Raw genomic sequence first — 15,041 nt, 5'->3', positions numbered from 1 at the left:
TAAATTTGGTATTTATTTTAAAGTTTATGTCCTCTAACATCTCTGACTGCTTGATCTTTAACTTCTAATCTAACTATGGCAGCAGGCTAAATTTGTATTTTCCTTTACAGTAACTTCCCAATTCTTAATTTTTAGGTTTAGAAAAGACTTGTTTTATGATCCCTGAGAATCTTGATCAGATTTTAATTTTGAATATTTGAGGAACAGATTGAGATGGTTTGAAGGAAATAAAGAAAGCAGAAATCTGACTTAATTCTCTCCAAAATTAGACGTTTTGGACTGTCTTCTTAACCATAGAAAAGCAAGTCTGAAGCCGTAATGTTGTGTACGCCACTGTTACCCGACTTAAAGCACAAGGAAGCCGTTCTGTGAAACTCCTGTGATTATTGAGGCCTTAAATAAGTTTGTGAAAACTGAAAGTCAATATGCTCCTGCAGTACTAACATCATCAACCTGCTTTGTTTAAAAGATCTTATTAATTTATTTGATGCATTACACACAGTCAGAAACTTATTTTTTCCCTCTAATTTTCTGTTTGTGCTTTCTGATAGTAATCATCTCCTTTTTCCTGGACATCTAGTAATTAACTGCTTCTGTGGGCTTTAGAGTTAGAGGGGAGAAAATCTTTCAATATTACTTCCTAAAACTTGAAGGGATGAGTTTTTCTTATTGAATGAATGTTAAACAGTCAATAAAACTGGGCTGGAATTTCACTAGTCTCTGATTATTTTTGTTTTTGTAGTCATGAAAATTGAATTGCAAATCTGTAAAAATCAAACATATTTTATTATGGGGAAACATCTAAAGTTCATGAATTGCAATATTCTAATTTCTACATGTCTACAACAAGCAACCAACATTTCATTATTATAGCAATATATCTTACATAAGTACAGTAAACTAGATTATTTATATACTTTCTTGAGTAGCATTCCAGTGAATGCCTTGAGTGAGAGTTTCAGGTAAATGTGGGTTAGGCAATTTGATGTTTTGGAAAAAAAAATTCTATACAAACACTGCAATTTAAAATAAATTATAAAATGTTTGGTGCTAGGATGAGGTGGGCTCTTTTTTGGCCATGTTCGAACTTTTATTTCTCAAAATTACAATGTAAGCACTTTTTGCATCATGATCAACAAATAATTGTTGACAATGTTTCAACCCAGGAAGACAAACAGGAAGTCGTTGGAGAATCATGGTATGGCATGTTTTTTAACGACTTATAGCATCAGCAAACGTATTCATCCAAGATTTTAATTTCTTATTTGATGAAAACAGCAATTGCTAAGTTAGTTTTTTCGACATTTGCGGAATATTGGCAAAGTTTTGCACGCATTTGTGCAACTACTGCAATACCTTTGAGAGGAGCAACCGAGCCCGATTGCAAAACATTGTCACACGGCTGGAAAATGGACTGAAAAATCGCACCCACTTAGACTAGATTATTAGTATTTTTTAATACTTGACTTCAGACATAAGTTATATCTTCTAACCTATGGAGTTAGAAGATCTAGCAAAATTCCATCCATCAATCCATTTTCTTACACCCTTGTCCCTAGTGAGGTCTGAAGGGGTGCTGGTGCCCATCTCCAGCGAGACCTTTCGGGCGAGAGGCAGCGTACACCCTGGACAGGTCACCAGTCTGTTTCACTGCAGCCTAGCAAAATTAAGAAAGATAAGTTTCAAGTTTGGCTAACGGTGTCGGTGCCACGAATCAAATTTTGCCCAGGGCCCACAAAGTCTTGGATCGCCACTGTTTTGACAGATAAGCATTAACAATTAAATCTTGTTACGGTTTAATAGGTTAATAAATTAGCGTTTATATGCTGCTAGCAAACCAACTTTTAACCCATCAATAGACATTAGTGGTATTTTGGTAATATATATCAATGTCTTTGCTACTTTGCTAACTACCGAAAGTTCCAGATTTTCCTGTCACGTGATCCCTAATTGCGCACGCAACTGACCGTTAAGTGCCAGTGACGTCAGAGCACCGGCGGTCAGTCTGAGTTGCTGTGGCCATGGCGCAGGATGTGTCTGTTTCAGAGGAGACTTTAACCGGTGCCCTGAGTCTGTTGGTCAGTTTGGGTCAAATATTACTCCAGAATGCCCAGCAGGAAGCAGCAGGTAAGAAAAACATTAAAAATAGGTTTATATTCAATGCTATAACGTCGTGTAAATAACTAATTAGCACTAATTATGTCGCATTTATTTTAATTTTATTTAATTTAACGTAATACCGCTTAAATTATATTAATTTATATGTATATTTTACTATTTTAACAAAGTTAGTGTAAACTGACTTTTATAATTAATAAATATGGATATTTTAACTTTATTTTCTGACGTAAATCTTGAGCAATGCAGCTGACATCAAATCCTTGGATTAAAATACCGGACTGGCTTGTCTAATCTAATCCCCGTCATGCCTATTTCTAACATAAAGGCATTGCACAAATCCACCTGACCTTAACAAAGCGTCGTTGTTTTTCTATTTCTTCAGCATCTCTGCAGACTTTTGTTCCTCATAAGATCACTACTTTATTTGGTTTGATCACAGCCGGGGAAAATTTCTACAGAAGGTAAATAAAAAATACATATCATTAAGTTTTTTATGCATCTCAAAGTGTTTTTGCATATTTGAACAGGATTTTGAAGAAAGTCTGTTTTTGAGCAGAATTGGAGTGAAGACAAAAGGTGAAGCAGAGGCTGTTTGGCAGAAATTATACTAGTAAGTCTGACAAAATGTGACTAAAGTGTTCAAAAATCCTACAATGAATCATATTTATCTGTTCATACTTTCAAAAATAACATGAATATGGTCAATTTAGTTTTAGAATTGATATTTTGACATGAAAATTTAAACACAACTTTAAATAATTATTTTTTCCCAGCCATCCAGCAGTCAGAGAGCAAGTAGAAGAGCTTCTGAAACTGGAGGTCTGCATATTTTACAACTTTTTTTTTTCTATTCAGTTTGTCTTGCTTCTAGATTTGACATTTTTTGCTTTTACATTTCTGTTTTCCTGTTTTCTCTTCAAGCAACATATACATTGTGGTACTTGGCATCTTTTTGCACAAATATGACAGCCCAATTGAAACAAAACAAGCATAATTTACTTAACTTTTTACGTTTTTGGTTAATTTTGCAGAATGAGTGGGACTCCTTCCTGCAGAGCGTGGACAAAGATTTGCAGATGACTGATGAGCAGCTATCAGGAGCAAATCCAGCAGACAGCTTAAGTCCTGACTTTGTATTCACTGATGCACGATCAAAAGAGCAAGTTTTTATTCATTAGTCATTCCTAGTCACTCCCACTGGTTTACCTCAGTGTATAAAGTCATGGTTTTGGTTATTTTCTTTAAAAGGAGTGTGACTCTGGGTCAGTTCTTGGGTCAGAAGCTGCTGCTGGTTCTCATTGGAAACTTTGGATGGGTGCCGTGTCGGGACCATGTGGCCGAGCTGGAGGCCAATCAGGTCAGTTCACCTTCACCTTTCCCAAAATCCCCCAAAATTTGAAAAAAGCTGAAAGAACATCTCCAAGTGAATCAAAAGAGAATTGTGAAGCAGTTTTATGATTTAGTTTTGCTCTGCAGACCCTCCTGGAGGCCCAGTCAGTGCAGGTCATGGTGGTTTCCTTCGGCAGTGTGGAGGGCGCTCAGCTGTGGCTGGAACAGACAGGATGTACCTTCGAAATGATGTTGGATTCACAAAGAAAGGTCAGCATTAAACTAAAGCACTTAACTGTGAAAGTAACAGGAGTTAAAACAATCTAAAGTGATAAATTAACTGAAAAGTTTGTCATCTAATATAGAAATGGCTTTGATTCAGGAAAACAGTCGGTTTGGGAGTTGACTAAAGGTTTTAGCAGCTGTATAATGGCGTCATTAAAGCTCAATGAGCCAAGTGTGCAGACCTTTCAGCCACCAGTTGCCATGGAAACGGTCATGCTGACTTCATAAACCCTTCCTGGTCCAGGTTTACAGGAGTTTTGGGCTTGGCTCCTCCTTCTCCAAGGTGTTGAAGTTCGGCTGCCTGATGCAGTTGTCGGAGTTCAGCGCTGCAGACAGAGACTTCCCTGATTTCCCACATCGCCTGCTAGAAGACATTTATCAGGTACAAAGCATCATTTTATGGTGCTCATGTAGGACATGGGTTTTTGGTTAAATATTTTTAAATATTTTTTTTTTCTGAAAAATTTTGTTCCACAAAAGTGACTGGATTAATCCCTGGTATTCTATGAAAATGCTTTATGAACAGCAACTGCTTCCAGCTAGAAACACCACCAAGCTTTTAGCAATTAACAGAACTAATCGACTCAAATTTCCAACAAACTACCATCTTTTTCTATCGGTACTTTCCATTTTACAATGGGTCTCTATTGATGAAATCTTTAACAGTGAGCTATTATGCAAAAATGTAGCAGGTGGCTTCTGGATGATAAGTCAACAACAAAATGCTTGTCTTATCCAGTAGCCAGTTTGCAGTTGTAAAATTATCTGACCAAATGTGCTGGAACTCCGTTTGGGTTGCTAGGTAACGGGGTTTGACTTGGCTGGAGTTACTAGGTTATAGCACATTGTTTCTTTTTTAGCTTTACCTCATGTTATTATGTTATTCCCTCATCAAAAACATACTGAAAGAGTTGCCTTGATTCTTTCATGCATGTTTGAGAAATCCTTTAATCTCCATGGCAACCATCCAGCCGTACAAAACATTTTGATGTTTTGTACGGCTGACATAACATCGAGACATAACTCCTCCTCAGAGCTGCAGTTTCCAAGCCTCCAAACTTCTGCCTCACAGAGCTCCTCCCCCTGTGGTTCTCCACTCGACTCCTTCAGGCTAGCTAGTCACAATTAGCAAACACCTGGTGGGACTGTGCATCTGCTGAGCTCCGTTGTTAAAGGGATAATAGAGGAGAGATGTGATGATTTCCTGAATGTGGAGTTTCAGAAAGGGCAGGAGAAAGAAAGTCAAAATTCTTTTAAGTTATATATTGCATTTTTATAACAACTGAAGGGGACATAATCACTTGATTAAATGACACTATGTGCCTGGAAAACATACTTTCTTTTTAATTATTGTGAGGTTATGGAAACACCAAAAAAAACATGAACTTACTAAGATCTGGGTGTTCTTTTAGTGCTTGGGCTGTTTTTAGAAGCAGTTGAGACCCAAATGGAATTATAGAATAGTGCAAAACATGAATTTTGCATAGTAGATCTTCTTTAAATTACCATTGTGAGTAAATTCACCTACTCTAGCTTTTTAACTAAACTCTTTCTTTTCTAAAAAATGCCTGACTTCGTGCTCTACCTCCACTGGCTTGCAGCTTTCAGTCCTCTTGGACGTAGCAATGTTGGAAAATCACTTGGGTTGTGCTGTGATTTTACAGCAATAAAGTTTTTTTTAAATTTGTGCTGTGTTCGATTTTCCTTTCAATTGGTTGTGGGATTTATGTCACACCCAAGCTGAAGCACGCTCCAGTTGTAACTCCAAGAAACCAGTGGCAATTTGCTTTTCTGTTGTATTGCCAGCTATTGGTAACACAAGGGGAACACAGTGTATTTTTTCCCAGTGAACAAGTTGGTAATAATATACTGAGCTCTATTTGTGCCGCTGCTGCTTTAACGAGATCGAAACTATCAATGTGGTAACTAATAGTTTATAGCAACAGTTTTAACTGCATTTTATATGTGAAGCAGGCCAATTGGATCCTGAGACGGCTTATTCAACTTCCAAATTCAAAGTTCCAACATCTTGGTTTCCTGGGAATGTGGAAAAAATAATTATTTCCACTAAATCCACTCTTGTGTAATCCAACTTTGTCAATCAGGGAATCAACTCTTTGATTTCTAAAATTAAATTTTGCTTCTCCTGTTTTTTGTTTTAAATTTGTTTATGAATCTATCTCACTTTTATTCTTGTTTTTAAGCTTCCAGGCTTTTAGTTTGTCCACTACTTCCTCTCACGTTTCTGTTTTTCGTTAATTAGCTTTAAATATACTTTTAATCCATTAAGTTAACTTCAAGTTTCAGCAATAGCCTCTAACTAACAGCATTCACACAGCACTTTCATCAAGAAATAAAATGTTCCTATTATCTCTCATTTCATTTAAACATTGTTTACATTTTATGAGGAGCTTAAATACATCTTTACATTCAAGTATTTTTTTTAAAAAGATGCCATTTTAAACCATACAGTTTCTGTTATATTGCTCTTTGTAGCTGCAGAAAACATGTTTGAAACTGAGAATCAAAAGCATATTTCCTACATAGTTTCTTATCTTGCTATAATTATGTGTATTAAAAGGGGGCATAACTTCCCTTACTATTTATTTTACTTATATTTTTAGCTGGGCGGGGATTTTTTACTGGACGAAACGGGAAAGGTGCTTCTCTCTCATCCGTCTAAAAACCCTCTGGACAGACCGAGTTTGAAAGACGTCCTGCAAGCTGCTGAGGACAACACCAGCAGCTATGAAGACAAAAATGAACAAAAGCCGTAAAAAAACATTGATACCACAGAAGAAGACCGGCTCTTTGACACACATCGATGACGTCTCCTCTTACACTCGTTACGAAGAAATGCGACTGATGGAGAACTGTGCAGAAAAGACGAAACTGATCTTCTTTTGTCATGTCAATGTTGTGATTTAAAATGAAAAGTCATATTTATTTGTTACTCAACAAAAAAATATGCAGTTGAAACCAGATATTTGCATACACCATGTGAAAAGCATCATTGTGTTCTTCACATCAACCTTGGAACCAAAGTTAAACACTTTGAGAACCCAGTGTTAACATGAACTGAAAGGCCGCTCAGAAAGGAAGAAGCCAAAACACCAGAAGCAATATAAAAAGAAAGATTATAGCTTCAAAATTTGGAAGCATGGCTTATGCGGACTAAATGCCCGCTCCCATTGCTAAAACTACAGGCAGACTACAATGTTAGAACAACGAGGAAAATCATCATCGTGAACAATTTCTCTTTCTGTTTGCTGATTGGCCAGATTGAAAATCTACCAGAGGGAATCCAAGTGAATGGGAGAAAGTCCAGACTGTGCTGTAAGTGAGATTGCGCTGTAAGTGAGATTGCGCAGGAGGGGGACATCTAATACAAGACATCAGTCTTGTATTAGATTAAACTAAACTGCTGATTCTCCCACTTCAAATTACGAGCATGATTATAAACATATATATACTTCAGAAATTAAGTAGATGACCAGAACTTGAGTTTATTCAATTTACAAAACAGCCAATAAAATTAGTACTTTGGAATTTATCTGGAAAAATACTTTTAGGGGAAACAAAGTGTGCTAAACATTTTCAGAGTTAGCAAAAGCGCAGAGACAGACAGGACAAACAACCAGGCACACACACTCACACCTAGGGAGAATTTAGAGAGACCAATTAACCTGACAGTCATGTTTTTGGATTGTGGGAGGAAGCCGGAGTGCCCGGAGAGAACCCACCATGGACAGGGAGAACATACAAACTATGCAGAAAGACCCCGGGCCAGGAATCGAACCCAGAACCTTCTTGCTGTAAGGCACCAGCTCTAGGCCAGAACTCCACAAAGCTATTGCTTGGAGCTTATGGAAGGAAAACATTTTACTCAAATTGTAAGTTTAGAATAGTTTGATAAATGCAAACTGGAGAAGAAGAAAATCCATATCATTATTCTGGCATTTAGCGAATAGAAATGATTTTGGTGCATTACATGGTGTTTTGCCTTCAGATGAAGTGTATGTAAACATCTTTCAACTGTATGCTGAGTCCTAAACAATTGTATATTAATTAATCTCAGAAGCATATCAACAGCACCAGATATTAGGAGTAGGTTTGTAAAGGTGATTGACTTTATTGTTGAATAATCAAGCATCACAAAGCTATAACTTACTGCTTAATTAAAATAGTTATGTTTCTTATGGAAGGAACAACAAAAATGTTTAGGTAGATACATTTTCATTCAGCATGTCTCCAATACCCAACATATCTCCAAAAACAAATGTACTGTTGGCATTTATGACGAATACTTCCACTGAAATCTATTGTTTATAAGCTTGTACCAAGGAAAATAAAAACCCAAGCTGTCATTTTACTTTCTTGTTTTGCAGACAAAATAAGTCATGTTTTTGAGAAAATCATATTTGCAGACTGTGCAGAAGTCAAGCTTAGTTTCCTCTGGTCGAAAGAATGTGGGTTAATCAGCAGTTTAGCAGGACTCGGCACCAGCCCTTATTAAAAACATTTCTGCTACTTCTTAACTCCTCCTAAGGCCCAAGCACACACTGATGGAGATCCTGAAGGGGTTTGGTATGTGCCGATTCCCAAGAAAGTTCCTCCATCTTTCAGTTTTTACCCTTGTTTGGAAATCCTGATCCAATATTTAGAGTTCCCTGAATGTAATCAGCAGTTTTAACTGGCTTACAGTCATATTTATGCAGCTGCATGAACAACAATGATTAAAGCACTAACACACAGAGAAAAGTGTTTCACTCCTTCATCGACATACAGTACATTTCAGTCTATACCATTAAGTATTAAGATGCTTACTTGCTTATTTAATGCTGAAATAATTGTACACTTTGTGTATTTGGAGAAATATCTCTAATACGCTGCACTATGTCGACTCTTCTTTGCTTGGTTTGTACAGTTTATTTCAGTTAGATGGTTTCGTTGCACAACCATGGCTTTTCACACATACTTAAAAAAATTTTCACTCGGGTTGCGCTTGATGCTTTGTGTAAGTCAGGGGTCTGCACTTTTAGCTGCATCTCTGCTCCAAAACACCAGAATCAAATGATTAATAATTAATGGAAAACTTACTGACATGTCAGTGAGTTTCAGTCTTAAGGTTCCAGTGTGTTGGAGCAGGAATCCCTCCATTAGTTCACTGAATGGCTTTGCACCAAAATACATTAAAGATCATTAAAGATCTGTTACTGAAGCACCATTCTGTTTTTATGCTCCTCTAACCTGGAACAAACTTCCAGAAAACTACAAAACTGCCGAAACAGAGTTTGTTTAAATCAAGGCTAAAAACTCACCTAGTTTAGTTTCCTTTGATTGCTAGTAACTTTGATTGATTGATCAACATATTTGATGTAGATGATACTTGATAAATTGTAATGTACTATGCTTTTATGGTGTAAAGGACTTTAAACACCTTGTTGATTAAATGTGCTAAACAAATTAACTTGACTTGGATAAAGCAGGTTAATGTGAAATTGTCAACCATGTCAGAAACTGGATTTCTTCCAGGAAACCAACTAATAGAAATGAACTGTACCAGTTTGGCTGTGTCGCTGTTAAATACCCAACAAGTATTATGTCAGAGGCTTGCTGATGTCTACCAAAAGAACGTGTCGGATTCTTGCTTTAAGAATCTCCCAATGCTTGTTGTAAGAAAATCAGTCAAATGGATTATAATAAATCCAGAATTACTACAAAATTCATGCCTAAGATGAACGTACATCTCCAGAACTCTGCGTTGGGACTAGACCGTGTTGTACGCTAAAATAATTTATGTGATAATGAATAAAATGTTTTCTCTTTTATTTCTAAAGAGCTACACATTCAGGTTTGAATTACTGGCATTATCAGGAAAAAAACAAACAGTTTTTAAAGAGTTCATTTCAAAGTGCCACCCTGTCGTCAAATTCGCAGACATAGTTCATGATCCGGTCGCAGTAGTGGTCCCACCAGTCCCCGTCGTCCGACGACATGGCCACACAGTTTTCTCGTTTTCCTCCGTCCGGCTGACTGGACAGGAAGTGCTTACGCCACTGGAAGTACGAGACCCGTGTGCCGTCATCGAAGAGGTACAGCCCCTCGGAGCGCAGGTCGTTGATGCCCAGCCAAACGGGCCAGTTACCCGGGCTGAAGAAGGCCTTGACGTACGCCGCCAGGGCCTCCTGCTCCTTGCGGTCGCGCGGCATCGCCAAGCGTCCGCCACGTTCCAGGCACTTCCTGGATGCCCCCGCGTAGTCGGCTAAGTTGTTGTACACTAGGTAACATTTGTAGCCCAGTCTTTGTCCTTTGTGGCAGCCTAGGAAGCAGAAAACAAACTGAGAACCAGCGTTATAACAGATTTGAGTTTTTCACTATGGTTTAATTTTATTTCACTGTAACCTTTTGTCAAATTAATTTAGATCTGATTAGTTTTTAGAGTGTATTTGCTAGTGTTTATTAGCTAAATATTTAGTTTTTATTAGTTATAGTAGTAGTTTTAATTTTTTTATACTTTGGGTAATTTAGGGACCAATGTAGGGGAGGGCATTTACCGTATCATTTATCGTTTTTAAATAAATAAAACTGACGGTATGATCAGTAATGTAATTTTTAACATTTTCTCCTCTGTTTGTTCCACAAGAGCATCCATAAATGAGTAAACTCAGCAATATGATTATATGCTAATCCTGTGTGCTGTTTAGTGATATAAATCACTGTTTTAAAAACTAAGTAATTTTTCAACAAGATATGGGAGCTTCTCTTAAGTCAGTAATTTCTTAATATTGATGAAAAAGTTCTAGTTAAACTCCCAGATCATTTCACTTAAAACATGCAAGTTAAATAATCTGCTAGTGGAGCAAGTACTTTTTGATCAATTTTAAGGAATTATTTTAAAAGAACCAAGCTTCTATTTGTGGCTGAAAAGTTACTTTTAAGTTATTTTTGTCTTATTTAAACCGTATTAGATATTTACAATGGAAACTAGACCAAAGTTACTTGGCAAAATGTTGTGATTTTGCAATGAAGCCATTTGTCTTGAGAATTCAGGGGCTTTTTAAATTTTTATGATTCACCTCAGAGTCAACAGACTTCCCAAACAAACAATGTCAGCGTTTCTGTAGAAATTCATGCAAAGAAATTTGGCTCCTTGGATGCAAAACAATAAATAATGACTCACGAGGTAAATTGAAACCTTGGGTGAACTCGGTGGCATGACATACAGCTGTGTCATCATCCATCCAACAAAAGCTAAGCCAAAATGCAAGCACCGTTTATGGAAACAAAAACAAAGTCCACCCTTACTGCTTTTAAAAATAAGGGAAATAATTGATCATCTGGAAACGCTGGACGCTCTAAAGGTTTTCATTGTGTTTTAACTTAATGAGGATGTTGACTTCTGTCTCTTTTCAGGCGGACCCAGGACCAAAATCGTAGACATCCATATTCAAGTACCTCCATAACCATGTGGATGGTGCAAAACAAATAAGGATTTTAGTTTGGTACCATTTCTTCCATGTACTTGCTTATTGTGTTCATTCCTACAAAAGAAAACAAACACATTGCACCGCTTTGCTGCTTTTCTTTCATTTCTGTTATCACAAATATTTCGGTGATCCTCTGATAACTGCTGTTTGACACTTCAGCATTCTCCATGCGCTCATCTAACTACAGCAGACCAGATTATAAAAGCCCCTGAGGGGAAACGTGCCAGAACATGCTGCAGAGTTGGGTTCAATTTATTTTATTTTTGGCAATCTTCCCTCCAGAGCTGTGTTTCTTTTCATCCCTGAAGCAGCCCCTGTTATTTGCATAGCAACCAAACACACCAAAGCTGTAATTTTCTAAGGTACAAAGTATAACATAACCGCAGGCTTCCTTTTGATATTTTCCTAATGTGACATTTTCTTTTTAGAGTTTCTGGTGTTGGCAAAGTTCTACCTTTCCAATGCAAACATCGAAGTTATTTGCATGTTGGAGACCAGATCAGCCCTGCATGTTACCTCATGTGTTTTATTTTCCATGACGGCAAATAAAGACAAACTGATCCAGATCTAGAACCCAGAAACGGAACAGAATGCGGGTAAAACCTTTCCAGTTATACATAAAGACATGACTCAATATTAAAATATAACATGATTGGTATGATTAAACTGTTGTTTCTCCATATAAATACTGATAAATTTAAATTCATATTTGCAAACCCTCACAAAATGGTTGGGAATGCTGCTTTAGCCATTTGTTCCCACATTTATCTTAAAATCTTAAATGCCTATAATATGTAAGTTGGCCTTAAGTACATTTGTATTTTTTCTTGCAGGACTTTTGTGTCAAGCAAAAGTTTAAATGCGTGCACACATCTTTGCATTTTGTGACATGAGGAGTTGAGGCTACCACTGACTAGTCGCTAATGTCCCATTGGTAGCTAGCCAGCTAGCCTTTTTGCATCTATTATGACTGCGTACAAAGTTACGCACTTTTCATTTTTGCCACTGTCTCACTTCTGCTGCCTACCCATAGGATGCTATAAACTGAGAAGCACAAAGCCCAGAGCTATGAAACAAACCCAGAAATTTCAGTGTTTCTTTGTAATACAGCTGTATCCCTCTATCGTCTCCTATATTTATAGTTTTTTTCTGTCTTAAATTTCATTTAAAGTGGCATTGAAATGTCTTAAATTTGAATACTACAGAATATTGCAATCAAATTCAAGGTCTATATGTATTCTGAAGCTTGAAAAAGTCTGTTGTACCTTCCAGTCTCCCAATCTCCTTGCGATTGTCCTTGCTGTGTTGGTAGACCTCCTGGATGTTGTCCTCCAAATCTCCAACTTTAGCTGTTTAAAGGAGGGAAAAAACAGATAAATAAAACATTCTGGAGCGTTTCTGGAGCGACTTCTACCACCATTTTGAATCTCACCGTCCAGCTTGGAGAGTCGGTCGATTAGCTGGCTGACTTTAACATCCAGAGTGTAATGACCAACGTTCAGCCTGTGGATGGCTTGATCTACGCCGGCTAGTCTAGATACTGAAAAAATGGAAAAGAACTGGAAAAATGACCCAAACGAATGTGGAAATTTTGCTTTAAGCACTGAGAAAATATGACTGTTGCTTCTGGGTGGTTGGTTAATCTGACAAAACCAACCCACAGATTCCACCATGTGATTGGGTTTTGATAGACCAGCACAGATTGGTGCATGATTGTAAAATGGAATAAAAAATTATACCGAAAAGTGCAAAAATCTGAAAAGTGTGGCAGCCTCAGTCGAAGCATCTGGTGGTACGTTTCCAGCAGCCTTCTGCATCTGAAGGGATTTTTGGTCAGGGTTTGGAATCAGTTCTGGACTTTGACTGGACCATTTCAAGACAGGATTGTTCTTCAAGCTAAACTTTTTTATTGTAGCTCTGGATTTTTGTCCAGGTCTGTTTACCTAAATCCCCGCATCACAATGCTGCCATCACCATGTTTCACAGTGGTAACACTGCAAATGGGACTTCTGATACCTATACTGGTGGTACTGGATTTTATTTCAGGCTGCGCTTCATATTTTTATTCAGTCTATTTGAGTTGGTCTATCACAAAAAGTCTAATACAATACACCAACATTTGTTTTTGTAATACAACAAAACAATCCCAGAAGTGTGATAACTTTTTTATTCTACATGCACCGTTCTCAGCCGATTTTATAATGAAAGAAGTCTTTCAAAGGTGGAGGACGTTACTTACAGACGTAGTTGTACGAGTTTTCGAAGTCCGATGCTTGGCTGGTCGGCTCTGGTTCTGGTTCTGGAAGGATGTCAGGAACGTCACCTCTGGTCCTCTTCACCTCCACCACAGACTCCTGACAGACAGACAGATCCCCATGTTATCACAGCAGACTGTTTGAAACTAAATCTTTGTCTTAATTTCTGATTCAGAAACAAATCCAGGTTTGTTGCTGCACCTGATCACTACAGGCCACTGTGCAGCAAAAAATTAGGACAGGTTTTGGTCCAGGTGGCACAGTATGTTAGAAATTTATAGTTTATTATGCCTGTAATATATTTCAGTGAAATTTATTTAATGCAGCATAAAAAAATTTAGAAGGTAAAGAAGTGGGAAGAAATCATAAGTATCTTTTTAAATTAAACCTCTTTAAGATTGAAATACTGAATTTTTTTCTGCAAATCTGAATCAAACAGACATGAACACTAGTCATTTGGTTATTTATCACAAGTCACATCAGTCATTGCAACATTCACCAACATCTTTGCATGTCACATGATTTTCTCGATGATATGAACCCCTAGCATTGTTTCGCACCCAACTAACTCGGATACAAAAAGGAGAAACTTACCAGTTTTACTCATAACGATCAGTGTAAAGTAGTTTTACCTGAAGTATTCAGAGGAAAGAATATGGCTTACTGACTCCAATTAATAAGTAATTCCAACATGACGTCACGGTTATTTATTTTACCTTAATTAGGGTGATGATTACATATATTTCAGTCAAAAGCAATGAAAATATTGTGTAAAAGGAAAAAAAATACGTCAAGTAATTTTAGTTATGTAATAAAATAAATCTGTGATTTGTAGAGAAGGATTAAATGGTAAATTCAATCTACCCAATCTAAAGTATAAAGAAAAACTCTGGAGAAGTACTGGTTAAAGCCAGCTGGAAGATTAAAGGAAGCTTTGGCTGCATAAAAGTAAACTTTAAAGTGAAAAGAAAGAAGACACATGACTTTTCCCCCTAATATTTCTCAGTCGCTTATTGGCTGATTTGAGTAAGAGTCTCAAACACTCACCACTGCCAATGTCTGCTTCCCTAGACATGTCATCTGTAATTATTTGGGAATCACCGAGACTCATGACTTCATCTCCTACAGCTTATGAGGTGCAAATCATTTTCAGTTTTGTAATGTAAAGGGAGTTTGGATTGCAGTTTCTCAATCAAAATAGGCCAGAATGAAGGCTGTAGTTTACAAAAATAAAAGTACATGAAAGCGTTCTGACCTCTGTTGGTGCAGCGTCGATCATCTCTGTCGGAAGAGCCAGAAAACATAAACACAGGAATGTGTACGATGTGGCAGCTGGTCCCATTTTACTCCTTTCAGTAACTCTTCTCTTCCTTCAGCAGCTAAACCTCTCTGAGCCGCTCTGCAAACTCTCCCTCCCCTTTCACTCACGGAACAGCAGCTGGAATCTCTTTCCCATTAGACATGTGAATGGGAGGGCGCACACACACACACACACACACATGCACACACGCACACACACACACACACACACACACACACACACACACACACACACACACAC

General features: G+C 37.5%; 2 protein-coding genes across 4 annotated transcripts in view; one reads left to right on the top strand and one right to left on the bottom strand.

The window, feature by feature from the left end:
* The first annotated feature begins 277 nt into the window (after positions 1 to 277).
* The window catches only part of selenol (selenoprotein L), a 43,415-nt gene continuing 28,651 nt past the window's right edge, over positions 278 to 15,041 (top strand). Inside the window, exons 1-9 of one of the 3 annotated variants that reach the window (XM_015038724.1) lie at positions 278 to 2,127; positions 2,504 to 2,582; positions 2,678 to 2,731; positions 2,895 to 2,940; positions 3,153 to 3,280; positions 3,370 to 3,478; positions 3,598 to 3,720; positions 3,980 to 4,117; positions 6,434 to 6,684. In XM_015038724.1, the coding sequence (XP_014894210.1) occupies positions 2,022 to 2,127; positions 2,504 to 2,582; positions 2,678 to 2,731; positions 2,895 to 2,940; positions 3,153 to 3,280; positions 3,370 to 3,478; positions 3,598 to 3,720; positions 3,980 to 4,117; positions 6,434 to 6,466 (816 nt within the window). In that variant the 5' untranslated portion in view covers positions 278 to 2,021 and the 3' untranslated portion in view covers positions 6,467 to 6,684. Of the gene's footprint in view, positions 2,128 to 2,503; positions 2,583 to 2,677; positions 2,732 to 2,894; positions 2,941 to 3,152; positions 3,281 to 3,369; positions 3,479 to 3,597; positions 3,721 to 3,979; positions 4,118 to 6,359; positions 6,685 to 15,041 lie in introns of those variants that run through there. The other 2 variants (XM_015038721.1, XM_015038723.1) reach the window with 2 other exon arrangements.
* clec11a (C-type lectin domain containing 11A) lies at positions 9,548 to 15,008 on the bottom strand. Its single transcript, XM_015038725.1, has 5 exons — positions 14,736 to 15,008; positions 13,465 to 13,579; positions 12,658 to 12,765; positions 12,491 to 12,574; positions 9,548 to 10,057 (listed from the first exon to the last, which is right to left on the bottom strand). The coding sequence occupies exons 1-5, from the start codon at positions 14,820 to 14,822 to the stop codon at positions 9,645 to 9,647; spliced, it is 807 nt and encodes a 268-aa protein (XP_014894211.1). The 5' UTR covers positions 14,823 to 15,008; the 3' UTR covers positions 9,548 to 9,644.

This window comes from Poecilia latipinna, unplaced genomic scaffold (genome assembly GCF_001443285.1).
Source record: "Poecilia latipinna isolate Pla-1442-1.1 unplaced genomic scaffold, P_latipinna-1.0 Scaffold450, whole genome shotgun sequence".
NCBI lineage: Eukaryota > Metazoa > Chordata > Actinopteri > Cyprinodontiformes > Poeciliidae > Poecilia > Poecilia latipinna.
Note: the sequence above shows the minus strand (reverse complement) of the source record. Positions and strands in the feature narration are given on the sequence as shown.